Source organism: Perca flavescens, chromosome 8, assembly GCF_004354835.1.
Source record: "Perca flavescens isolate YP-PL-M2 chromosome 8, PFLA_1.0, whole genome shotgun sequence".
Lineage (NCBI taxonomy): Eukaryota > Metazoa > Chordata > Actinopteri > Perciformes > Percidae > Perca > Perca flavescens.
Genome location: NC_041338.1, coordinates 15,179,514 through 15,207,506, shown reverse-complemented (window position 1 = coordinate 15,207,506; position 27,993 = coordinate 15,179,514). Strand labels below are relative to the sequence as shown.

Genomic DNA, 27,993 nt, shown 5'->3' with positions numbered 1-27,993 from the left:
ATTGTTGTACCTCTAATTTCCTGATTTTAACTGTCTCATTGGCATAGTTTGTAGTACTGAAATGTTTGACATTAATTTACTCATGTAAAGCAGCTTGTGATTTCAATTATTATTTTTAAATCACCAATTTAAGAACAAAAGAACCAACAACCAGAGCCCAGCTCTACTATTGATGCTCCGAGAGATAGAGGAAGAATGTATTCTTTATTGCCCCCTTTTGGAAGTCGATATGAGCTGCAGCGCCTCTATTTACGTGGGTTCACTTCTAAATAATGGAGGAAAGTCAGAATGGAAGTAATTGATTTAATTTGAGCACAGGAAAGGGAATTGATCTGTGAATAATGTGCTCCGTTTATGGTTGGGAAAATGGTGCTTCTCTGACCTGGATTCATTTGCACAGCGCAAGCCCACTGTGTGCTTCATAGAGCAAATATAACGTGTTCTTTTCACACCATCTCAATGTAATGATAGTAATCAGTCAGTAGAATATATTAGTTTGTGCATATACTCAGTTTGACACTATAATGAAAAATAATCACACTCAGACAAGCTTTACCACACCCCACTTTTTCTTTCATTAAAAACGTCACGATTTTTCTGTCTGTGGATACAATATGTACATCTCTTGCGTCATATGAATTGATAGAATAATTCAGTACATTACAACATATATACATACAAATGAGTACAATAGAAACCACCATCACCCAGAGGCGTGAAATGGTTTTCTGCTCATTTTCAAGTCTGTAACGTCAGGCAGAGGGGACCTGATTACTGAAGTTTTCTGATGAAAAGGTCGATGCCCAGCACATCTAATGTGTTAGCACCCCTTCAGTTAGAGCAATGTGTTGTCCAGTGTTTCCACTGCTTCGGCATTGAGTAAGAAAATGTCCTTGTGCAAGAAAGAAAAAGAAAAAAACAGACAAACATAAGGGGAAGGACATTAAGATATGAAGCCATTTAAATATGTTAGAATCATAGAGGGAACAAAGTGAGTCAGACAGTAGGACTTTTATTTCATATTGCTCTCTATCCAGTCTTTGAAGTTGGCTAAACGTGTGTAGACTGTGTAGAGGTCAGGATCGCACTCCCCTTGGTCATAGCCAAAGCTCACCAGTCCCAGGAGTCTCCACAGCCCTTTGCTCTCCCCCTGCACCTGTGGGAAGCTGAGAGAGGGCTTCTGGTTGTTACTGGCCTGGTTCTCAGAGAAGGCGGGGAGGACAAGGATTCCCCCCGTGTCAGAGGGACATATGTTAGAGGGTTCATAGTCAGGCTTCTGGCTGGCACAGAGCATATTGTCCGTGACGCTGACGGGCACGCCGCTACGAGCATACTGCTGCTCACAGGGGACGACATCGGCGAGGTGAACGAGTCCAACCCTTGCCTTCTCATCCAGGCCTAAACTTGAATCTGGCAGTGGAGACCAGCCCGTCACAAGCCCCTTCCCAGAGCTCACCTCTTCTCCCTGGCTGTCTGAGAGGCAGAGGGGCAGTACCTTCTCCCCGATCCTTGCTTTGTCCAGTAACTTAACCACAGCAATGTCAGAGTCGAGAATATGGGGGTCGTAGTTTGGATGAACAGCAATAGAGGCCACCTAGAAGGAGAAAGAGACGTACTTACGGTGCAAGTTTGTTTCAAAAGGGATCATTAAAAGACCAGATCTCCATTAGCTTACCCTCAGGTGTTGAAGACCTTTACTTTCCCTGTGGTCGTCACGGTACTGCTTCCCTACCACCACCTTGATCTTGGCTGCATCCAGAGGATACAACTTCCCCAGCTCTGTCACGCAGTGGGCTGCAACCACCACCCTCTTTTGGTTCACCAGAGCCCCACTGCACACCAGCTGCCAGTCAGAAGCCGCATTGTGGCTGCTAGTTCCTGCTCCAACGTCCCCCTTCGGGGACCCTGCCTGGCTGTCTGCCTTGGTCACCTTGGTCTCAGCTCCGTTGGTGGAGCGGCGGTAGATGGCTGCCAGCCAAGGCCAGTGAGCCTCTGCCGGCCTCTCTGGGTCAAAGGTCGGATACTTCCCACACACTGCCAAAGAGGAGGTGACAGGATGTGAGGGCAGAGAGGAGAGGAGAGGAGGGAAAAGGAATACGGGAAAAACAATTAGACTTACACTGAGACTGTGTCAACACTTACTGCTGTGGGACTGTCATTGATTTGTCTTCCCCTCCTGAAAGCTTTTGCTTTAAACGTGCACATAAGCTTGTTGTCTTAAAGCTTGTGTGCCAAAATGCAAAGCTGTGGCATAGATGGAGCAACATATAAAATCTTCAAAAGCTACACAATCTGGTGAAATGTGAGAGCCCCTAACTAATGAAAGAAGCCTTAGTGCATCCTCTGGACAATCTTTTATTTATTATTTGTAGAGACAATCTCTTTATAGTCCTTTAACATACTGTAGATGGATACCGGTTTTACCTACCCTCTACAAAATGTCCACGGGAGATTCAAAAATCGTATTCCCATTATTATAAACCAAGTAATAAATAAACAGACTTGCATACGCTTTTTAGACCTCTGATCTGCTTTTGCTACTTTGTTCCACAATATAATGCAGCACCCTACAAAAAAAGGAATCTACCTCCAGGGTTTGTTGACAATGTTGTAGACAATTTTATTAAAGGTAAACACAGCTCATAGATCCAACACGTTTCTAGGTTGGTATTAAGATAGGATGTCCATAAAGAGCCATGAAGAACAGCCAGTACTGTGTTTGCTACACATAGTAATTAAAGTGGCTGGCCCAGTGTGTTTTCCTTCCACTCTGAAGAAAATGAAGAACTATTTTAAAGTGACAAAGTCTGGAAGAAGTTGTGGGCAACCATTGGTATTATGGTATCAAAATTCTCCTTAGCAACATTATTATACTGATGGGAAGGTAAGAGTGTGATTGGAGCCACACTGCAACAAGGCTGTCCCATCTTCTGTATAAGCTTTTACATAACATGTTGTTGCTGCTGATGATGAAGAAAGTGAAGACTACATAACATGTTGTTTCTGCTGATGATGAAGAAAGGGAAGACTATTATGTATGTAGGTTGTCAATTTAATTAAGCCTGGAAGATGCGTTTAATCAAGGAAGCTGATCTTTTAAACTGTCATTGCATCTATCTCACAGCTCAGCTGTAAATGTTAACTATTGGCTTTTCCTCTTAGTAGCTTAGGGAAGTTACACAAAGTATTAAACGAGAATTCTGGCCAATTTTTATGTTAATCTTGATCACTATAAATGTGCAAGTACTTTTGATTGACAAAAACCCGACCTGAATCAGTCCTAGCAAACTGGAGTAGCTGCAGCTACGTCTACGAGCTTCCACTGAGCTAAAACGGCAGTTGTCGGGGCAAGTTTTAGAGTGCCTTTGTGCCTCTTAACAGACACAAAATGCTATTAAAATGTCTGTGCAACATGAACAGGGCCCTTACGTGACAACAAGATGCATCTTCAACTCAGACATTGTTTAAATTCACCTACCCTGTCTCTATCCTACCGATAGCTAGCTTGCCCTGCTAGCTGCTAGCTGTTAGCTGCTAGCTTCCGTCCGTGATAAGTGTGTTCAGCCAGGCTTATTCTGTAATAATCATCACACAACAGTTCCATGTGTATTTGGTTGCATGCTGCCACTCCGACATGCTTCTATTCCGACTTGCCGCTATTCCGACATGCTGCTATTGCCTAACCCTACCACCTAACCCTAATGGAAACAAAACTTGTTGGAGTGGGGGGACATTTGAAAACAATGGAAGTGCCGCCACTCCGACAATTAGACGTCAATGTCGGAGCGGGGGTATGTCGGAATGGATGGCGGAAAACGTGTATTTGTAGCTCATCCATTTTGTGTGTGATTGATCTGGTGTTGGTGAGTAGGAGGCTTGGCATTGTCAATCAGTGTGGAAGTTCCCTTAGCGGTGCTAGAAGGGCCTACCGGGATCCTTGCTTCTGATTTCTCCCCGCCTTTGTCACCTCCCGCTCCCGAAAATAATCCAGTGAGCGCCCGGTGGTCTGGCTATGTCATCCAGAGCACCGGTCATGCCTTCGCAATGAAAACTTTAAGTTTATTCCCCATAGGTAATTGAGCACTGTAGTGGTTATGACCATATCAGTGCTTCATAGGGCGGGTCTTGGCGTGGCCATAGTGGGATTTGTAATTTTTGCTTTCTGCTACACCAGGACTTCACCGCGAGACTACACATATAGCCTTCTCTAACGCTATCAGTGTGCAAGTCACAGACATCATTCAGCCCGTTTCCATGTAATTAAATAGTCACTGATATGGTCATAACCACTACAAGTTTTTGTTAACAATGCCAAGCCTCCTACTCACCAAATAACCAAGGTGGAGGATGGGGGTGTGGCCTTGACCAACTGCCACTTCTCTCGTTTGAAAGCCATGATGTCTCTTTCTTATGGGTGGGCCAAATTATCTGGGCGGGCAAAGCAGAGAAAGGGGAGGTAACCATGCTCCTTATGACCTCATAAGGAGCAAGATTCCAGATCGGCCCATCTGAGCTTTCATTTTCTTAAAGGCAGAGCAGGATACCCAGGGCTCGGGTTGCACCTATCGCCATTTCTAGCCACTGGGGGACCATAGGCAGGCTGGGGGAACTCATATTAATGTTAAAAAACCTCATAAAGTGAAATTTTCATGCCATGGGACCTTTAATATTGCTTCATTTGAAAAATGTCTGTAGTTTTTTCAAATTTCATCATTTTCTATCCACACATCATTGTTGATATGTGGTTGTAAATCTCTGAATCTGAATTGAAAATGTCTGTCAGTGTGTTTCTCCTGTGAGAGTCTGGTGGTTATTGTTCACTGGTCAGACAACTAGTAGTCCTCTGCTGCCCTCACCTGGCGAACAGGACACATGACGCCCGCTCCATTTCCCAGTCTTCAAGCAAGTGCGGTGAGAACTGCCAGAGTGGTGATAGAAGGGAGAGGCACACTCATACTCTATATGTGAGTAAAGGTGGTGGAAGCCCTGGGGCAACTGGGAAAGCACTGGAGGCCCTTTGGTGGGGCCGTCAGACTGGAGCAGTCGGCCCACCCCAGAAGAGTAGAGCTTGTGCACAGGTGTCTTTCTGAGGAAAGAAGAAGAGGCCAGGGGTAGGTAGACATACCCTTTAGGTTGAGTAAATGCTGTTGGATGTGCAGAAAAAATGTACTGTATGACAAAAGACTTGCTTTTAATTCTTCAGTTTCAATAGCATAATAATATACAGTACGTACGCTATACAACATAACGCACTGGTAAACATACCTGGATGGCACCTGAGGTGGCAAAACTCTTTGCCTAACCAGCTCTGACACTTTGGGCTCCCGACATGCTGCAAATAAACACATGAATATGAATACATATGAATACATATACATAACACATACAATAAACACCAAAGTCCCATTAACATCAGCTTTGATTTGAATGGAGCTATAACTGGAACAGTAGACTGGCTCAACGGATGTACATTGGTGGGATAAGCCTGACATCTGTCGCGCGATGTCCCTCCCCTCTTGCTATCTCCGCTATCGGAGGTTAGCGCCACCCAATCCAAACAAGTCAGAGTGTTTTTTTCCCCCTATCCCAGAATAGATACAGTAGGTGGTGTAGCCAGACCATACTCCAGCGTTGACACAGCAATGAAAGACTACAGGAACAGTGACTGCACTGTGGGGATTTACAAACTGACAGGAGTGACATGTCTTTAGTGGCACCACTGTCTAATATGGCATGGTTTATGATGGTTATAAGTAATGTCTATAAAAATAGTTAATGGAAAAATTCAATATTTTGGGAATCACACTTATTCGTTTTCTTGGCAAGAGTTAGATGAGAAGACTAACACTACTTTCATGTCTGTATGTTAAACATGAGCCAGTTAACTTAGCCTAGCAGAGACTAATTAACACAAAAACTGGATGTAGAAAAAAAACTATTTGTGCTTTACAGCTTTAGAGCCAGACTACCTGTTTTGCCCTGTTTCAGTCTTTATGTTAAGCTACATGTAATGTAAAATAATCAGCTGCTGGCTGTAGTTTCATATATAACAGAGAGGCATGAGGGTGGTATGTCAAACTATCCAACCAGGTTGAAAAAAGAATCCTTTGGCTGCTGTATATCCTCCAACAGCGTAACTCGCTTTGCCTTTTCTTCCTATAAATCATGAGGAGAGTCGAGCCACAGACAATTTGACCACCTGCCTTTTGGCAAAGAGCTGAAGAGCATCCAGACCAAAATCCATTAAGAACTAATTAACATTTTAAACTCCAGACTTGATGGATTATTGTACTAAGAATCCTTGAACCATTAGCATTTACCATTAGCATTTGTTTGGCATTTTAGAACCCTTTAGTTACTAGCCTTTTATATCTACAATTAGATGGCCTGATACAAAGTGAGAAACTCATGACCCCTTATTAATTACTTATTAATTTTCTAATAAAACACTGAGTTTACAGTATGAATGCTTGTACAGTACTTAAAAAAAAAATCGTTAAATTGTATACAAAGTGGTAAATATTTATCAATGCTGTAACCATCAGACAAAATGCTGTGTACGTACAGAAATGTCGTCAGTAATTACACAAAGTAAATAAAACAAAAATAGTAACCAAAAAGATGACAGTACCTCTGACACAGAGGGGTTGTTTTCCACTCCATGTACCATTCGGGTGGCAGGTACGTCGAGCGTCGCCACTGAGAGCGTAGGAGTGGTTGCAGAAGAACTCCACTGTTTCAGGCTCGGCCCCAGACACCAGCTGGTAGTAGCCATGGTAGAGGCGAGAGAGAGGTGGGCAGCTTTTTTCTGCAGGAGGGGAGCAGACAGTAGGTGAGGGTAAAGACCAACAAGAAGCGGATTGCTAATCATTTTACATTTTTCTTGAATGAGTCTTACCGGTAAAGCTTTGGTTGACTTCTCTCTCCTTTTCTTTTTCTTTCTCCTCCCTCTCCTTTTCCAGCATCTCCATTGTTTTCTCAGCAGAATCCTTCTCTGTCTTATCCTCTTTAATTGTTGGTTTTTCCTCACCTCCCGCTCTGTACATGGTGTACTGTGTAATGTTGACTCTAGTGGGAAGGATTTTCCTCCCCGGCTCTAGAGAACTTATGGTACTATTTTCTTTCTTTGTGTCCTTTGTGTCGCGTATAATTGTGTTGTTCTTTGTCATTTCCAGTTCAAATATCTCCACTGTGTTTTCCCCCTCAGCTATGACCGTTCTCATCTTGGTATCATTAGGGCCGAATTTGTCAGGATCTCTTTTTCCATTCACCTGCTCCTCTTTTCTTTCCTTCCCTTCTTGCCCTTTTTCTTTTTTCACAACTACTCCTGTTATATCTGTCTTTTCTGTCTCCAAGTTTGTGTCTTTTCTCTCAGGTGGCTTTCCTACGTCAGGTTTTTTCTGTTCAACCGTATTCAGGCTGTTGTCTGGGCCTTCACGATCCACTTTATCTTTGCTGCCTCCAGTGGGTTTCTCTGACCCAGTATTTCTTTCCTCTAGCTCTCCTTCATTCCTACCCTCAGACACAGTCTTCTCTGGAATGGTACCAGTGTGTTTATTTTCTCTGTCAACTGCTGTTGTGTTCTCGTGCCCAGTGTTCATATCGCTCCCTCCAACACTTTCGTTTCCTCCAGTTGCGTTCTCTTGACCCTTCGCTTTAGTTTTGCTGATATCTTTGTCACTATCTGTTTCTTTGCCTTTTTCTGTCTCTTTGGCTTTGCCTTTGTCCTTTTCCGCTTCAGTGAGAGTGTTATTCACTGTGGATACAGAACATAAGAAAAGATCATTACTGACTTTTTAGTTAGCAGCTGATTGCAAATTACTTTTGTTCAAAGTTGGTTCGTCATGCTGAATGGCTCTAGGCACCGACTCATTTTCTGATCCATTAAAGACTGACCTTATAAAAAGTAAAGTAAAAAGAACTGTGTGCACTTTGCACTATTTGCGCTGACTCATCCATCTTAGCTCTGATCTTTTAACTTGTTATTTAAAACACATTGTCTGACCTTGGGTGCAAACAGGAGGAGTCCCACTCCAGGTGTTGTTAGGGAGGCAGGCTCTCTGGGAGCTCCCACTGAGTTCATAGGGCTGGTAGCACAGGTACTGTAGAGCAATGAGGACATCGTTGGGTCCGTAAACCAGGAAGTGGTCTCCGTGTGTTGGCTTGGGTGGTAAAGTACAGACTCTTTCCACTGGCACTGGAGACAGGAAAGTAAAATAAGGCTTTTATAAGCTGCAAATCGTCCTTTTTCCACAATCTGCTGCACCATCTCTGGGGTGGTATGTATGGCATCCAACAACACACATATGGAATTCCCAGATTTCAAAACCTATTCACATCATTATCTTACCACACTCTGGGGCAGGCGCACTCCAGGTGCCGTCACTCAGGCAGATGGCGGTACGAAACCCCCGCAGCTCAAAGCCAGGGTCACAACGGAAAGTGATGCGTGCCCCTGAGTGATGAAATAAACCCTCTGTGGATCCATGGGTGGGCACTGGAGGCCTGCGGCATCCCACCACTGATGGAAATACAGGAACGCTTATGTTATTCATAAACACATGTTGTCTTATTTTCCTTTTTCTTAACTGAATTCTGGATCATCCAAGGCCGATAGGGGATTTAGGAGGCATCTCTAGCATTCCTCAAACATCATTTTATTGCACCTCCCTGCTGTAAAAGGCCACCCAAATAGACCTTCAGTGAGTTCATTGCCTTCAGGTGTTTGCAGGTCAGACAGGTAGCCTATGAAAAAATAAAATCTCATTACTCTTAATTTACAAATGTCCAGAGCTTTAAAAGCAAAGTCTGCTACCTTAGAGGCTCATTAATGAGTAATTTCACCCGTCGTGGTAGTTCACAGCAAGACTTTCACACACAACTTGTAAATGAGGAAAAAATAGATGCAATAAAATAGCTTTAGTCAAACTGTTTAATTTTCCAGTGTTGTAAAAGTGTATTTTATGAAGTCGGGTTGTAGAGACTGGTAATGTGGTGGTGGAATACTGTGACAACCACTGTTATTTGACAATTTTCTGCAGAATAAAAGTATCCTTGTCATAAATGTCATATCCTTGTGTTATGTTGTTTCATGAGGGAATATAGTATCTATTTCACACTACAACTGTTGTGGTTCATGACTGCGACATCCACAACTGAGTTTACAGAAACCCAGACACACATGTTAATACTGAGGTTATCATACCATTACAGCACTGTGTGTGAGATAATCCCTTAGGGCTTCTCTGTGTTGTTGACTTTAAGTTGGGTCCGATCCATGACATGCACTGACTGTGGTTTTATAGCTCCAAACCAAGGAACCCTCCCTATAATCTGGTCGGTTTTGCCTTGTGGCATTTTTCAATCTTAATTAAGTCCCTTAGGAGATGGACAATGTTGTTTGCAAACCAAAAGTAGAAAAGTACTCTGCAGTTGACCTCCTTTAATTATGTTTTTTTGTTGAAGCATCCTTGAAGTTGAAGCATCCTTGTATTGCATTTAAATGATCCATCTTCCATGTCAGATTTTGTCCACAGACATGATGAGATGAGTTATCGGGGTGGAATGCTAACATACAATGCATAACGACACATACTGTAAGTAAATCATCATTCCTTTAGTTAATGCCTTGGAAACTATGTTGAACACTGCACTCCAAAACAGATTAGACTCAAGAATAGGTTAAACTGTGCCAGAGAGAGAAAGGAAAATAAATTATTTCCTAGCTTGAGTTTCTACGATAATGTGTCAAGATTCTCTCATACAGAATGAGTTTTAGCTCAGGCTTACAACAAGTAACAGGTTGATTATTGGAGACATAAAATATGGCTGATGTCTGTTTCATACTTAAAATTCTCCATCTAATTCCGGGGCAGAAATCTAGAGTCTATTTCTTCGACAAAATGTCACACATTAAAGGTTATTCCAGCGCTCATCCATTAAAATGAACAGCTGAGGTTTCCTCAAGGGAATACAGATGAATGCACACTCTGTGGAATGAAACTCCTGCCTTTTTTATGGGTGTCTCCTCCAATGGAAAAGCTGGCTCATGTTATAGAAGGACAATTGTTTCACCATTTGTTTTATAGACTCGTATTTAGCGCTGAAAATGACACCACCAAGAAAAAAGTGAGTGGGGTTCAGGAAGTCTGTTTTTACGGGATCTTAAGGGAGGTGTATTGGATATAAAAACACAAGTTAGGTTCCAGTCCAGACACCCATAAATAAAGACCTTGTAGGCCAACCACACCCTGATTGAGCAGTACCCCACATGAGCTCTGCCAGTATGCTGTAAATAATCGTAATGTCCGGACAGATTTAAGGTGACATAAGATTCTTTCACACATGCACTGCAACCAATTATCTAGACATTACCTGGAGGAGCTGTATGTGAAAACATTAAATCAGCGTCCAAATCAGCCTGCCAGCTCCCTACAAAGTCTCTAATGTCCGAATACATGTGAATAGAGCAGCTCATTTTCCGGAGAATTCACAGCAAGCGAGCTGGTGCAAAACCGGAAGCACATCCGAGGGTAAAGAAGGAGGGTGATTTACACAAAGATGCCAGCTAAAGTGTCTAACTGGAAACTTTTCTCTGTAAGGGACTACACCGAAATCATCAGACCAATTCAAAGACCGGAGCAAGAGACTTGGTTGTTTATGACTAAATTATGACCCGGCTATGCGGCCACGTGTCATGTCCAAGGGGGTAAGCTTCGCTTCAGAACTCGAGCCATCATGGCGCCATTTTGTTGCTAACTGGCCATCACCTCCTGTTAACATTCCGCTGACCGCCATTGTTTTTTTACGTCACTTGACTGCGAATAACTTTACATCTGAAGCATTTAAAGACTCTATTTGTCCGTTGTTTAGTTCCAAAGAAACACGACAATGTATAAAAGGCTCCATTACCTTGTACCTCACGTTATGGCTCCGTAGCAGACGTTTTTGTAAAAATAGGCTAACGATTGTGTCATAACCAAGTGACTTACTGTCGCATAGTAGAGGAATTACCGTATAGTACAGGAGAAGCTCGCAGGCAGTTTCAACTTACATGAGATGTTTAGGTTTAATTACTAATGTTAACTAGCATGTTAGTGATCAATAATTAGCCTGTGCCCATGTTATCTCCTTACATACACCTACAGTCTCCGTATCTGTAAGATTGGGAATGATTGAGATTTCTCTCGGCACAGCTACCAGAAGACTTACAACTTTCAGACACGTTGTTCACGTCACATTCTCCCAGTTGGAGGCTGCGCAGTAAAGCTGGCCATCACCGGAAAAGTGCTTCTAATAGCCTTCACTGGTCTCCGTCCAGAGCAACGGGGTCTATTGGTCCATTATATACTGTCTATGGTCATGTCCTGCCTCCTGAAAGCTCTACCCAGGCGCCACCCATCGCCTAAACCAAACAGAGTATGTTCAGTAGGTGAGAACGCGTCTGACACGGACAACCTCCAGTTGTGAAAGGGAAACTTCGATAAATGTCCACACCTGATTCGTCAGACATTGTCTGGAGTTTATATGAGCTTATGTGAGTTTATATGTAAAAACAAAATGGTTTGCTGACATTATTCAACTCTAATATAGTATAGTACATAGTACATAGTATTGATCTCTTCTCCTCATCCTTAATTGTCCATATATTTTGTTGGTGCATTTATCCCCCTTTAATTTCTTTCCTCAGTCAGTTTCTTTGCCACCTAACTTATCTTAGTTGGTTTAATGCTGCTGAATTTCTTTTCTTTTTTTTAAATATAAGTATCTTACTTTAATTTCATTTTATTTCATGCCACAACACACCCACACCCCATTACATTAGCTCTATGTCCTGTATTCTTAACCAAAGTCACCTCTTCCCTTGCCAGCCACGTCACAAGTTATTGTTTTAATTACTTTTATGAGGCCTCAAAAATATATTTCCAAACCTCATTGAATTGCTTTGCTTCGGTTCAATGCTGCTGAATTTCATGATAACATATTTGTTAGATGGTCATTTGAATTTGCAGCCCAACGGTTAAACTGCTGACTGACCAAAACCCTATCTGGGACTGCACGGATGGGGGAGGCAGCTGGCCTGAACCCAGTCCAAACCACAGACCTCTCCCTTGTGACAGTGAATCACTGCCTGCCTCTGGGCAGCAACACCAGCAAAATAAAAAAGGCTTTCAGGAAGAAGTCATATAGTCTATAAGTTTGTAACTAGGTGTGTCTGAATTCCAGAGAAAATCACTAAAATAGTTCTGAGATTTCGTAAGCGTCAACACAGTAAAACACGTGTCTGTCAGATACTTGGAGAGATGGAAAACTCAAGTAATGCTAACAGTATGAGACTGCTTTATTCTTCCGTGATTAGAACCTGCAGGCATTTCTTCCTTTCCCCACTTCCATTTCCCCCCAAATTATACAATACCAGCAATTTTCAAGCGTGATCATACTACAAAGGCTTCAGTTGTTACAGACTCACCATTTTCACACCTCTGGCCTGTGTAGCCAGCCAGACAGGCACAGTGGTAAGTGTAACTGTCCAGGATACAAGTCCCATCATGCAGGCAAGGAGAAGAGCTGCAAGCTGTAAACATACAAGTGTATAACATTAGGTTACAAGAAGAAATGTTGTTTTAGCAGTATAATGATCAAAGTCCATCCATAGTGTATGCCAAAAGGACTGGCGGTCTATACCGAGCTGCGTCAAGGGATTCATATTCAAAGAAGTTACCATTTAAATGTCATCTTTACTTTCCATTTCTAAATGTGTGTTGGTATAGCTACACAGAAAGCCTCTGTTTACTTTTACTAGATCTGGCTTAGCCACTGGTACCTTAAAAGTCTCTGTGTGTGCATGTAAGGGTGTCTGAGTTTTAGAATGAGGACATTTCTGGAAAATTAAGACATTTGGTTGGCCCTCACTTTCTCAACGGGCTGCTAGCAGGCCGCTCTAAAGACCTTTAGTTCCCCATTTGTTCTTAAAGTTTGACATTACAAATTACTTTTTATGTATATAAAGCAAGTACACACTCTTGTTGGGCCGCTGTTTTTGGATGAGGACTTGGTTTTGGGTGAAAGTTTTAAATTACCCTTAGGCTACGGTTAGTGTAATGGTTTAGGATTTGGGGTACGGAATGCATTATGTCTCTCAAAGTATATAAGTAGATTATTAGTAGAACATAAATATAAGTAGCAGAGACCTGGCCAAGGTAGCAGCCATACAAAATCAAATCCCAACCCTCCAACTCATAAAGAATGCAACAGTAAGTATTTTCATTTGCAATGAAACAATATGCACCTTGACCAACCACAGACTGAAAAGTAGCTTTCACAAAAGAAATGTTGGCATAGAAAGTAAAATAATCACTTTAAGCTTCCTTACTAGATAAGCAAAATCAACCTTCAATAAAAGCTTGTCATCTATCCATATACCCAAGTACTTGTACAAGGACACCTTTTCACTGAATTTACCAGCAGATGTGACAATGCTAAGATCATCAAGCAAGTGTAAGCAAGCTTTTGAAAACTTAGTTTTCTGAGCATTTTAAACCAATTTCTGCTCAACAGAGCAGTTTGAAATGACTGAAATACAGTCTGAAGCTCTTGCATTGATTGTACTATGGAGGGAGCATGCGTATAAATTACACAATGTCAACATCATTGATGTGTATTTTTGGTTGAATGTCCTTACCCAAATCATGTATACAAATAGAGAACAAAATGGGTCCCAGAATGAAATCCTGAGAGACACCTTTAGTTATCTTAAGAAAATCCGATTGTGGCCCTCTGCATGGACACACTGAGTTCAATCTCAAAAAGGAGTTCTTCCTCGCCACTGTCGCACTACATGCTTGCTCTTGGGGGAATTACTGGAATTGTTGGGTCTTTGTAAATTATAGAGTGTTGTCTAGACCTACTCTATCTGTAAAGTGTCCTGAGATAACGCTTGTTATGATTTGATGCTATAAATAAAACTGAATTGAATAGAATCTACAAAACAATTTTCTGAACCATTTAACAGCCTTAGGACCAAACCCAGCATTCCTAAGTTTGTTCAGCTGCAGTTTGTGGTCCACTGAATCAAATGCCTTCTATAGATCTACAAATGAGGTAGTGCAAAGCTGTCTTATGTGAAGGCACCATTGAGTTCATTTGTCCCAGCTCTAGCAGCAGTAATGGTACAGTGGCCAGTTCTAAAAACTGAAAACCACTTAAAATGTTATTATCAAGTGGAAGCTGGTTTTAAATAACAGTGGTATTTGACCTACCTGAGCTCTCCTGGAAAATGGCAAAGAATCCATCAAAATTCTTGTAACCGTCAGACACAAAGAGTATGTGCAAACTGTTGCCAGAGCTTTGAACCGGTGCAGGTCTGTTGTTCCCACAGAATCGAGCAATAACACGCGAGTTGATGCTATCACCATCTCGGACCTCCACGTAGTCATAACGACAAGAATGGTGAAACTCCAGACTCATCATCATGAACCTGTTAGTAAGAGGATGAATGTAAAAAAAAAAGCAGTAATACTGACAAATGAACTTCATATTGTTAAATACATTGGAAATTAATTTTACTGTTAGTCAACCTTAACACTTTTTTATGGATGACAGTAGTGACATAAAGCAAACACATTTTTTGGGTGTAAAACTTTCTTTTGTGTTTCTACTATATTCGTGTTACGCTGGATTATGAGAGCCCCTGTTTTCCCTGGCAGTGCCACACCAGCTGGCATCATGGAACTGACGCTTTTAAAATCTTCAGCCAGCAAACAACTAATGAACAGTAATCATAGCTACTGAATACATTAACAGCTGCTGAAGGTGATTTGCCCTACTATTGCATAGATTACTGCACTTAACGGGGTGTGAAATGAGTCTCATTTTAACCAGGTACCACAGCAGTTAAATATTTAGATTGATGTTTTTGTTTGTCTAAATGTAATGATTAGTGGGAGATAAGTTGTAGCAGTAAAGATTAAATGCAACAAGTAACCTTAGATCATGACAGGTATAGAAGTAAGACCACATTATCACTGTATGCACTAACCCTTTGCCAATACTATATGAGCTAAAATGAAATATTTGAGATAAAGCACAATAATAGTTGAGACTTGGCAGCCACAATTAAACGGTTAGCACGTCAAGAAACGAAAAGCAGATGCCTATCATTGGTTTTGTGCCTTAGGCAGGCTTAAGATACATCTTAAGAATGTTTAGACCCCTTTATTTAATAGATTGTTTACTTGTTAACATTCATTATGTGCCTCTTTAATGGTTTTAAGTTCATATCCAAGTCTAATTTAGCATCTCGTTATTTTAGATCAGCAGCTAGTAAATGTCTATAAAATATATCCATGAATGCTGAACAAACATGTTGCTTGCACAACATTATTTCCAGTTTGACTGGCGAGCACTGGTATGACAGGTGTAGGTAATGTGTCAGCGTCTCCAAAACATGCTTTATGTGCTTCAACAAAGTCAGGACATCCAGAAGGAGTGGCTTTAAGGACTGTTTAATGTGAATTTGAGTGAGTATAATAGCTGTTGGTGAAATTAATTGAGAGGACTGCCAGCTGGATTAGGAAAAACACAAAGGAGTCTCCTTTCCCTTTCTCTGCAATTTCAGATGTAATCTCCTTGGTCATTGGAACGGACATGAATGACTGATGAACTTTATAAAAGGCACTGGCATGCACCCAAATCGTCTTATTTTACCCTTTATCACAGGCCGTTTGGTTAGGCATGATATACAGTAATGCTAAATGTTAGCCAACAGCAGCTCCCAACAATGAATGTCAGTTATAAGTGATGCTATTGTATACGATAACACTCACATCACGGTACACCACGGTACAGTAGTTAAAGATATACAGGAAATGCTGCCAGTGATTCATTTAGTCATTTAGGCACAAACATACAACCTATTAGTCTATATGTGAGCAAAGCAGCTCTGTTTCATGTAGGGGTTTTGTAAAAATGACATAAATATTAGTCATCTCTGTATTGTTTGTCATCAAAGAATTGATTTAACCTAGCAATCTACATTATGTAGTTAAGTTTAATGAAAAGCTTTAAATATAGCAAATCTTGGAATGATTTAATGTCTTCTATGCACACACAAACTATTACCGTATGCATGGCATGCTCAGACTGTATGGAGCTTTTGTTCTGCTAAAACCCTCAACAAATGCTCGCCTGTAAAATGCTGTTTGCGTAATGGAGAAAATGACAGAAATAGAAAGTTGACTGAAAAGTAATAACTTTCCTGAAAAAAAGAGGGTGTTTCCAAACTTTGCTGTAGAAATGCCATCGGTCCCTGACATACATCTTGCGGAAAGATCTGAACTGAGTGGAAATTCAACTGAAGCAGGTCAGCCATTAACAACTTTTACAGATGGACAATGAAAATCCCAAGTGGAGCTTTAATGCCAGATGATACATGGGCAATTTATGCTTTATTGAATCAAACGTTTGCAATATTCTTCAGTTTCCAACAGGCCTTTTTTGTAAGCTGCAGTTATTATATCCATATCTACTATTATATATGCACTTGTTGGCAATTTAACCCAATGGACTTCCCCATGGTTTTATAGGGATTCTTCATTTTAAAGTAGTTCCAATGAGAACTGTTGACAGCAAAGTATGTGGATTATTCAGAATAACCAGGGCACTGTTTCTAAGAAATCTTTTATGGTAATTTTAGTCACGGACCACCATTTTGGTCAAGGCTGAAATATCTCAGCAACTACTGGATTGCCATGAAAGTTTATACAGACAATTTGTGGTCCCCAATTTTAATTTGTCCAACTTGTGTCTGGTTTATGATTACATTCCTGAAATCTAATGACATTTCCCATCAGCCTCAGCTGTACGGTTTAGTATTAATGTTAGCATACTAACACTATGGTCGTGAACTAGGTAACCCCCCCACATGTTTAAATAAAGGAATGAATGTTTAAGTATTATTGTTCGCATTTTATTTATTTTTATCAACTTTTGTATCGAGTATCGTGTACTTTTGGTGGCACTATTAGATTTTTGGTATCGTGAGATCCCTGTTTGGCGCGCTGTCACTAAAACAACCACCATGTCCTGCACTGGTGACGTATTTTTCTGTTATGTCCTTGGCGGGGACGCATCAGGATGCATTACACTTACACTAACACTATAAAAAGGTATGCGGTCAAATGCATCTCAGACCACCTCTGCAAGGAGTTTGAGTGATCGGGCTATTTGTGATCCAACTGCACAAGACTCATTGTAAAACCAAGTGTAAACAGGGTCTTAGTCTTGTTTGAAATTGTAGCTGATGGAGAAGACAAACAATAAAACCTGTGGTGTTACCCATCATGCTTTGCGATAGGCAAAATCAACTACTCTCAGTGAATATTAGCACTAACCTTTTTGAAGTAACCTAAGTTATTGTACTTCCAAACTTTGCTCTGATAACACAGGCAGGTAAACGAGGACCACTACAGACCATCTATAGAAGCAGAAGGTTTATGGTCTCACCTGAGCTCTATGGTAAAGGGACGGTCCACCTGGATGGTCCACTCACACCGAGCATTGTTGGGGTAGCTCTCTAGCACCAAGTGGCCCTGCTGTTTACGGATCACTCCCCCACACTCTGAAAAAACACATGGGAAAGAATTCAACTTTGAAAACTTGGTGCACTTTAAATTTTGGTGGCTGTTAATTACAGCTTAATTATTATTTTGAGGGTCTCCATTCAGCTGCTTTGGTTACCATTCAAGCCAAAAGCAATTGCATTTGACATTCCAAAGCCACTGCAAAAGCCCAGTGTTGTGCTCAACAACATAAAGATGCATAAACACAAGGCAAAAAGGCCCACAGAGGCAACAAGGCATTCAGCTGCCTTTACAGGTTCTACTTATAATTAAATGTATGTGTGTTGGGCCCCTTGGCAGATTGTTGCATATATGACATATTGAGAACGCTGTAGCCAGTGTCCAAATGTTACATATAAAATTGTTTTATGTGATTCCCAATTGTTGACTTTAACTTGTCTTTCAGCTCCTCATGGAAAACCTCCTGGGCATATGGCAGCATTCCAAGCTTGGCATAGTTGTCCCAGATGAGGATAAATCAGCAGGGAAGGAAAGAACACATTAACATGGTATTCATTTCGCTTATAGAAGAAAATCATTACAGTAAAGCCATGTAGGATTAGCTAATTGGGAGAGAATGAAGAGACTTACTCATGCAATCTCCCCCAGACCAGCCAGGCCGACACTCAGCGCAGTATTTGCCAGTAATGAAGAAGTCATCCCTGGGGCCCCATGTCCCATTGTTACAGCGCTTACAGTTCTCAAATATACTGCAACCTGAAAGAGAGCCAGAAACAAAATGACATTAAAGTAATTAATTAAGTCAGGCTGACAGGTCAGAATACAGACAATACAAACAAATTTGTATTGAGCAGTTTAAAAAGGCTGTTATTGTTTGTCAGAATTGGGAACACTTTCCCCACATGGAATCCCAACCTCATCAGACCCCTGCTATGTTTCCTTTAAATCAACTCTGCTAAACTCATCACGCTTGTCCTTCACTACAACAGAACACACACACACACACACACACACACACACACACACACACACACACACACACACACACACGTATTAGTGCTTCCTGAAATAGAAATGTGGAGAAAACCCCCTGAAATGCCTTCCTGGGAGAATGGATTTTCACTTTATAGACAGCTTCATCCAATGGGGGGAAGAGAAAGCAACATCTGACCTAAATACAGTTATGGATTTTAACACAGGGCTAGTCACATTTTTGTGTTTAACAGTAAAATGTTATGTAAATTCCAAACGGCTGTTTTGTTTTCCCTATAAAGGAAAACAAGTTCATTTCAGCTGTGAAGAAAACATGTAGGAAAATAACATGAAGAAAGTACACACCTGTATTTCTTACACAGACAATGATGCGCTCATCTGAGTACAAACACACCGATTTTCATTTCGTTCACAAAATCAACGTTCAAATGTTGATCATTCACTCCTGCACTCATTCAAAAGGGTTCTGCCAAGAAGTGAAGAGAAGGAGCCAATGTGAAGTTAGCCAGGAAAACAAATTAGATCATCAGCCACAAATATTTTCAATCTTTCTGTCATACTGTTTGTAATGGTACAGGAGTTGATAGACATCACCTGGTCTTGCAAAAGCTATACTGTTGATATTGGAGAAAGACCAGTTTCAAGAATGGAGATATATGGGCTCAATCAGCAGATGTAGAGTTTATAAAGAGAATGCCAACTTTTTATTCTGTTCACAAGGTAATGAAGTTTGCTACGTGTCATAAATTAAAAACACCCATTCAAATCTGAATATTTGCAGAGGTTCTACCTGGATGGATGATGCAGGGGTCACACTCATTTATGGCGTTGCGGCAGCAGGGCACCGCGTAGCCCACTGGAGTCCCCTGTAGGGGGCATTTACAGCGGATCACATCATACTCGCAGCAGCCTCTGCACATGACGTTCCAGTCTGGGCCCGGGCAGTGGTTGTATAAATACCTGTAATCTAATGATACATCAGGGTCAGCAAACTCAGCAAATCATTTGAACAAGCAAGCAGGAAACATATGTTTATGGAGCATTTTATATGTGCACAGAGGTAGAGAGGAAGATGAGTAAAACATGGAGAAAAGCAGGACAAATGTAACGATTGGCCTTGTGGGGAAATATGTGCAGAAGCCTGAGCAGCAGTGGAAGGATTCTGGTGAGTTCTGTGTTTATGTAAGCTGCTACTTTGCACTGGCTCTCTGGTTATTTCCACTGCCACATGGTTGAAAGCTCCTTTTCAGGGGACCACAAGTCTCTTGGTAGTTTACCTCCTCTGTGTGTTCTCATACTACATTAGGCCTGCATCAGACAACATGCCACAATGGTAAAGTCACTGACACGGAGAACAGAACTGAACAATGAATCAGAAAGTGCTTCTTCTTTGTAAAGTTTTTACCCAATAAATGCAATGTTTAATTGGACTGGAAACCAGTGATCCAAGAACATTTGAGTCGGAGTCGTTATAATTATGTAACAGTGGATTTAAAAGCTGAAACAGACAAGTGGAAATTCTCTTGTGGCAGATGTGGACGGAGAACTGACAGAAGCTGCACTTTAGACTTGGCACAACGTTGGTGCAGCGTTTTTTTTTTACTTTTACGTACCCTCCTCCCAGCCCTGCAATCATAATAACTTCTCTTCCCTCAACCCTCCAACCATTTAATCTTCCCGATACTCCCCCACCTAAAAACACACAGACACACTGTTTTTATTTGTAATGCCATAGCTGCACACTTGGCCTATTTGTTCTTTATATACGTTTTGTGAAACCAAGAATCTAAGACACAGGCACACAAAAGCAGCAACCAGAAGCGATTAATCTATTTGTTTGCAGACGGTCAACTGGAGAGGAGAAGCACAGCTGTTTTGGTATGCTGTGAGTGGTCCCTGCTGCCCTTCCACATTAATGATATCATAAATTGCGTCTCAATCCAACTACAATCTGGCCTTCTCCTCAGCTATTTCTCCTACCAGAGACAGTGAGGTATGACAAACACACTGACATTAATCACACAGAAAGAAGGTTGTGTAATTCCACTAGTTCAACTTTAATGTGAGTGTCTTTTAAGGACAGAGTTAGTGGTTTATAAAGCTGCTGCAGTCGTTTAGCTGTTTAATGATTATTGTCAGTTCCTCGGGTCATTTATTGTTTTGATAATATGGGCTTAGCTGGATTTGTGTATTAACCGTAAAGCATGTTTCGCAGGCCAGTGACAACATGGAGTCAGTGTGCTCTCTTTGTGGCACGGGGTGCAATAGATCTCAGGACTATGACTTCATCAAACACAGCAGTCCATTACAAAATGCCCAGGCTGTCACACTAACCGCCAGTTTTCTTGTGGTAAACTAACTATCTCCTCAGCTTTGCATTTGAATCAAAGCTGACATTCTTGTATTGTCTTTTTTTATTTTGTTTGGTTTGCCTCCATGAAACAAAAAAAAGGAGAAGCTCGTAGTTTCTGTTGAGATTGTTGTTTTTGTGGATTTCTTTTAACAAAGTGTCAGGACCGCAAACATCCATGGTATGGGCATGGCCTGCATGTTTATAGCGATGTCTGTTGAGACAAGAAGAGGGCACTGTGCAAAGATTGGGATTATGCACTGTCCTGTGAGTCAAGTACAAATATGCATTATGACAAAGGCACAGCAAGTAAAAACAAATGTTTTATTACAGATTTACTTTTAAGTGTTACAGTCTAATTTCAGTAAAATCAAGTTGAAAAAACATAAACAAAAGTATAGCCCATGCTCTATTTAAGAGTACTCCACTAGCTATGCATTGCACTTCTATAACATTGTCAGACTCACGTTGGGCATTCAAAAAATAAGATTAAAATCAATGCAGCAGAACCGGAGATGCTGTCTTCTTTATTCCACACATTCTTCTTCCTTTTCAAAACATGGCGCCTTCATTACCCACACTGCAACTTGACCTCCTCATCTCTGCTCGAGCCACTTGCCTCAAGCAGAGACGAGAAGCAGGCTACAGAGGTCTGGTAAACTCACTTCTTAATTCCACACCTCTGGATATTTGTTTTTCTTTTTTAAATTTGTAGTCTCAAATTGCCTCAAGTGACATCCCTTTGGAAGACATTATGTATCAAAGCTGCTAATTGCTTGATTACTGTAGCCTGGCTTTTCACTGGACAACTAAATAAACTATGAATGTTGTTATGATTGCAATATGACCCAAATTACAAAAGTCAGAGGCTGGGAATTGTAAAACTAGAGATGCTGGACTTAAGCCATTGTTGACTGCCACACTGGCCAATTCTATCTAGTCTTTAAACCACTACCAATACCTTGCAATGAATTACAGTGCTGGATGGAAACAGGGTTTAAAAGGTGTGATGTCTGCCACATGGGGATTGAGAGGTGCTGACACCATCTCCTCTCCTTATGGGACCGCTTTTCTGCTTCCTCGCTGAGGTTTGCTTGCTGGAGAGACTGTGAAAGCTGATTTATAGGACATAAACTTGAAAGGGTCAAAAGACTTTATGAGCTGGCCTGGTAATGTCATTACATGGATCACTGCTGTGTGTCTTGTCCTTAGATAGACAAATGACATCCTGTGGTTGTTAACTGCCCTCCGTGCACTTATAGAGAAGACCCTGATTTACAGAATAATAGAATATTTGTTAACTAGGGCTGGAAATGCTTCTTCTATAGACAATAACATGAAAGGGCATGCATGTATAAAGGGAATCAGAATCAGAATCAGAAAGGGTTTTTATTGCCAAGTACGTTTTTTAACACATACAAGGAATTTGTTTTGGTGTTGTTGGTGCACATCTCACATTCTCTAAATGTAATAAACAATATAAGTATAGGTATAAACAATATAAGTATAAGTATATGTACACAGTATGTATTAAATTAAAAATAAAGATAGAAATAAAATAAAATAAAATAAAATAAAATAAAATAAAATAAAATAAAATAAAATAAAATAAATAAATAAAGAGCAAAGAGCATTACAGCAGAGAGAGAACAGTGGCATGAAGAGCCAGGTGGAGAGTCAGGGTGGTTTCCGGGCCTTGTTAATAAGGCTAGTGGCGGAGAGGAAAAAGCTGTTCATGTGACACAAGGTTTTGGTCATGATGGACCTCAGCCTCCTGCCAGAGGGGAGTGGCTCAAAGAGTTTGTGTCAGGGGTGGGAGGGGTCAGCCACAATCTCCTGGTGGTGTATAGGTCCTGGAGCGGCGGCAAATTGCAGCCAATCACCTCTTCTGCAGACCGAATGACACGCTGCAGTCTGCCCTTGTCCTTGGCAGTGGCAGCAACGTACCAGATGGTGATGGAGGATGTGAGGATGGACTCAATGATGTCTGTGTATAAGTGCACCATCATTGTCTTTGGCAGGTTGAATTTCTTCAGCTGCCGCAGGAAGTACATCCTCTGTTGTGCTTTTTTGACGAGGGAGCTGATGTTCAGCTCCCCCTTGAGGTCCTGGGAGATGGTAGTTCCCAGGAAGCGGAAAGACTCCACAGTGTCAATTGTGGAGCCACAGAGGGTGATGGGGGCAGGTGGGGCTGGGTTCTTCCTGAAGTCCACAACCATCTCCACTGTCTTTAGAGCGTTGAAAGGATTCCAGAATTCCCACATGCTGTTGTCTTAATGCTCCTGTTTTCAGTTTATTCGCTGTGAATGGTTTCAGTTTGCTAACCTCCAGCTCTGTTGATAAGGCTGTTGTGTTTTTCTTCGAAGCGTGACTCCAAGGTTTCTCCCCAAGTGCTGGACGCATGCTGGAATCTATTTTTCTCACCGCTCGCATTTGCCACTTGCGCTGCACTCAAAGTTCAAATTATTTCAACGGGAAATAGCTTCCTTGACACCCTTGATGACGAACACCTGCACTGCGCTTAGCTCTCTGCGCTGCGCTTGGCTCTCCGCGCCCTACCTAGCGGTGCGCGGAGAGCAAATCGTTTTTTTAGCACTTTAGGAAGGTCTGAACAGGTGTGGAAGTGCATGTGTACAGGAGTAAGCCTACAAACGGAGGGTGCAAGCATCAGTACACGCATGAGCTCATCTTCAGTGTTTGGGCATTAAGCCTATCAGAAGCAATATCATTTCTTTTGAAATAGTTTTTGGACACAATGTATGTTTTTGCAAATGTGTGAAAAAAAATGGACATGCAAATGTCACTCTATTTATCATTATGTTCCCCAGACCTGTAATTTAACCCAAGACTGTGGTTGTGGTGTGTCCCTGGCTAATGTGTATTTAATCACAAACTGGAAGTGTAGAGAGTTGTCAGAGAGGTACCCTAACAAGGAAGAAATTCCTCCTATAACAAAGTTTGCTTCCTTATTGTGCGTCATGGCTGTCTAGCACATTTTTCCATGTGTTTTTGTATGTGTAATAGCATCCACATATTTTTGCCGTTCACACACAACTATTATTGTGTGTGAGAAGACGCTGGCACCAAGCCACAGAAACACAATTTAACAGCAGATCATAGAGGTTTTTTTCCCCTCTTACGTAAGTGATTTCTGTTTGTTTTTTTCCAGTCCAGATGTTGAGCTCCTGCATACTCCTCAACATGCATTTCAAGAAGCCATAGAAATGAAAATAGCAGTGACACAGGTATCATAACAGACGCCCCGTTGCCTCGTGGAGACCTCTGTGGGTCACAAAGCACTCCCACCCAATCAGAAGCTTTACAGGCCCACGTTGTTAGTGGGCATGTTTGAGCTGCACAACTTTAAAGTGGATCCAGAGACTGACATCGTTATTACCGGGGGCAGAGATGTGGTCACGGAAATTCACCTGAGTATTTTGACCCTGCGTCTGACCTTAATAACCTGCTGGCCCACTGACCGGTGGAGAGCCACAGCAAACCCTGTCTTCAGGCAAGAACAATCTATAAACTTATCTCGTTATTGTTCAGTTTGGAATCAACTTTCTTACCGTAAAAATATATTTTGTCCCAATATAAAGCTCACAGATACACATACTGTAGCTGTTCCACAAGCCCTGGACAATCAGCACTAGTGATAAATGGATACACTTAAAATGTGCTGCAGGGGCTGAATTTGACCCTACAAGTGACTCATATGCCTGCATCAGCTCCGAAACTGTGTCAAGGTCAGAATTTGCTGTCATTCTGCATCAGCATTGACTTTTGCCCAAGTTCACATTTAGAGCCAAGAGTCTCAAATAACTTGTAAAATTGTGTTCTAACTTGATATAAAAATTTTTAAGAGATGCAGCTGGGCCTTTCTGTGACATGTAAACCCATTATTGTGTAGTTAGCGTTTTTCTTGCTCACTTCTCAGGAACTGTATCTTATCAGTCTTGTCTTGCGCCACACCGCAATCATAGCTGAGCTATTTTTAAATCCAAAACTGCTAAAGAGCACAATGCGGAGACGGTTTGAGCGGAGCTCAGTGAGAAATTTAAAATGGCTTGAACATTTTTATCAAACAGAGCACAATGTTGTGACTGTGTCACCTATGTTGGACATGTAGAACTCTATTCTGCAGGTTTGACCAAGTTATATAGCAGTTCAACATTTTGGGAAATATGCTTATTCACCTTCAGAATAAGATGAGAAGATTGATGCCACTCTTTTGTCTATATGGTAAATTGGCTGAAAATGCTTCATACCATCAGCAATTGATTAGCTTAGCTTATCTTAATTTAGCACAAAGACGGGAAACACTTGAAAAAACAGCACGTTTTGATTGGGGTTATATGTTAGACTATTTCCTGGCTGTGAAGCAGTCACTTACTTTTTCTTCCCACTTCAGACAGGGTTGTCCCCAACCAAGAAATAGTCCTCCTAACCCTTTCTTAAAACCACATAATCACTCTTCAGTTATTGTACAGATTAAACACATGAATAACATGCTAATTTGTGAGTTTTAGAGGTGATGGTAGGCAGATTTTGTTAACATTATTAACATGACACGCCATTTAGACAGAGCCAGGCAAGCTGGTGCCCCCCTTTTTCCAGTCTTTCTGCTAAGCTAAGCTAAGCTAAGCTAAGCTAGGCTAAGCTAATCAAACTGGTGGTAGTTTCATATTTAACAAACAATCATGAGAGTGGTATCAATCTGCGCATTTAAGTCTCAGCAAGAAAGCAAAAACTCATATCTTCCAAAATGCTGAACCATTGCTTTAACGTTCAGTTCACCGAAATTACAAAAAAAAACATTTTCTCACTTCCCCCTAGTGGCATCTAAAGGTTACAATTTTATTTGACCATTCTCCTTTGCATAATCCTTGCCACAACATCATTAAGTTAGACTTGTTCCTTGCCATAATTAAGTGAAAATTCATGTCAGAAAAAGTTCCTTGTGAAGAGAATGACAGGTTACAGTATATATCCGATGAATAAATTGTTTCCTCCTGACAAAATGGTGCTTATTTTATGCTGATGGATCATGGAAAAATTGTTGTTTTTATAGCAACTGTAAGTGCATGTATGTGCGAGTGTATAATTCCTTTTGCCTACTGCCCACAGCAGCTGTCTGGTATTTTGAGGTTGGAGTGATTTTGCTATCATGGAACAGGGAAACTCCCAGGAGAGCTGTGTGGCCATTGCGGATCTGAATGTAGCCCGATCCCAAGCACTGATCCCAGTGGTCATCCTGTAGATTTGCTTTAAACAAACTTTCCTCCGCTATGGAAACCACAAACCTAATAAAATGTCCTCTCACTCTATTACCCACTTTGGTGAAATGGTATGAACACACACCGATATGTTGGTCAAACAGGAGTCTGAGATGTGCACATTTGTTTTCAGCATTTTTCTCCTAAACTTGGAGTGAACTCTTGAGTCTGATACGACATACTATTTTTTCCAAACTCTTAATCAGAAGCCATGTTTTTCTTTTTGTAACTATATTCTGTGGCAAGATTTCACTTTCCCCAATGTAATATCATTTTTACGTGTGCTAACCTTGGTGCTAACCTTTGTTTCCTACAGCACACTACCCAGTAGCCCTGACAACCTCCCTGAGGATTTTAGCTAAACACAACATAAGGAGAGTGTACAAGAACAGGACATCTTAGGATTCAGGTGGGTGGAGGATCCTAAACAGCAAGCCTTACATAGATAAAAAATGCATCAGTAGGGACAAATAGACACAAACACAGGCACACACACACACACACACACACACACACACACACACGCGTAAACAGACATGTCCACAAAAGCAGGATTTGCATGTAAACACCTCTGCTCTGCTTGGAGAAAAGGAAACTATTTCAGATTGCTCAACAGAATATATATCATCAGCTGATAATGCACGATTATGAAACAAGCCGTGCTGAGAGTGACTCAGCTGACAACAACATAAGCAAGCAAATCTGCCAGAGAGATCTCTCTAATTCGCTGCAGCTTAATAACAAAGCTGTCCTCTGCCCAACCCTTTGCCACATTCACCAACGTTACAAATTGAAGGTATTATTTTACTGCCTAACCTTGCGACGATGAATCAGACAGAGGGCAGAGGTTTGGTTAGGGGTCTTGGAGACGGTGTAAGGTCTCCAAGACATTACCACAGCCAGCGTGATTGACTCAAACGTGACTCATGTCTTCCTGCAGCAGTTCAAGTGGTCACCCGGGGTGATCTCAATCTCAGGGAGAGCACACTTTAGCATTTAAAGAGAAGCTCTCACACAAAAGGGAACAAGTGCCAAGATTCAACACCCCTATTAGGACTCCAACCGCCTCACTTTACCTCAAGGAATGTGTGGCCACATCCAACTTCTTTTATTTAAGAGCAGAAAAACAATCCCACTTTCATTTCACACAAAGAACAACTGGAGTATGAAGATCACAGAGCCAATTTTTTTTTTAATGGGACACTACAATAACAAACCCACACATGGCAATCCCTCACTGTATTTCAGAACAAGAGTTGTAAAGTCAAAGATTGCACAAACTTATCAGTGCTGGTTTACTTTGCAGCCTCTGTAAAAAGCTGGATTTTACATCAATGTCTCTGTCTGTCTTTCTTTTACAAGCCTTGCTGTTGTGCTCTTAAAGGATAGAAGGGAAGAGAGGATGGAGAGAGTTGCTGATGCCGGCTTTTTGAGAACAAAGAACTTAAACCAAGAGGTTGTGCCAAACATAGAGAGAGGGAGAGAAAGAAGAGCAGTGAAGTTAGAGTCTCTTACCGTAGGGCCAGGCTGTCACTTGAGGTAAGTAGATGAAGAGGGAGATGAAGAGGAACCAGCCGATAAAGGTGCTGGTCCAGGGGGCTGTGTGGGTGCCCCCATGGGTTTGCCTCAGTTGCAGTCCCCGTCCGGCAGACAGCATGCTGCAGTCTGGAACTCTGTTTACTTTCTGAACTCAGCTGACATCACCTTCTCTTGGCCCTTCAGTTCTTCCCTCCCCCCTCCCTCTGTCTCTCTCCCTTTCTTTTTCTCTCTAAAATTTCTCTCTCTCTCTCTCACT

At 41.5% G+C, this 27,993-nt stretch overlaps 1 protein-coding gene across 1 annotated transcript; it reads right to left on the bottom strand.

Moving 5' to 3' along the window:
* Positions 1-289: 289 nt before the first annotated feature.
* On the bottom strand, positions 290-27,993 carry pamr1b (peptidase domain containing associated with muscle regeneration 1b). Its single transcript, XM_028585693.1, has 14 exons — positions 27,714-27,993; positions 19,363-19,539; positions 18,210-18,335; positions 17,503-17,617; positions 14,259-14,476; positions 12,470-12,574; positions 8,351-8,521; positions 8,006-8,197; positions 6,899-7,756; positions 6,632-6,808; positions 5,266-5,332; positions 4,857-5,086; positions 1,676-2,034; positions 290-1,594 (listed from the first exon to the last, which is right to left on the bottom strand). Exons 1-14 carry the CDS (start codon positions 27,853-27,855, stop codon positions 1,013-1,015), a joined length of 3,519 nt encoding a protein of 1,172 aa, XP_028441494.1. The 5' UTR covers positions 27,856-27,993; the 3' UTR covers positions 290-1,012.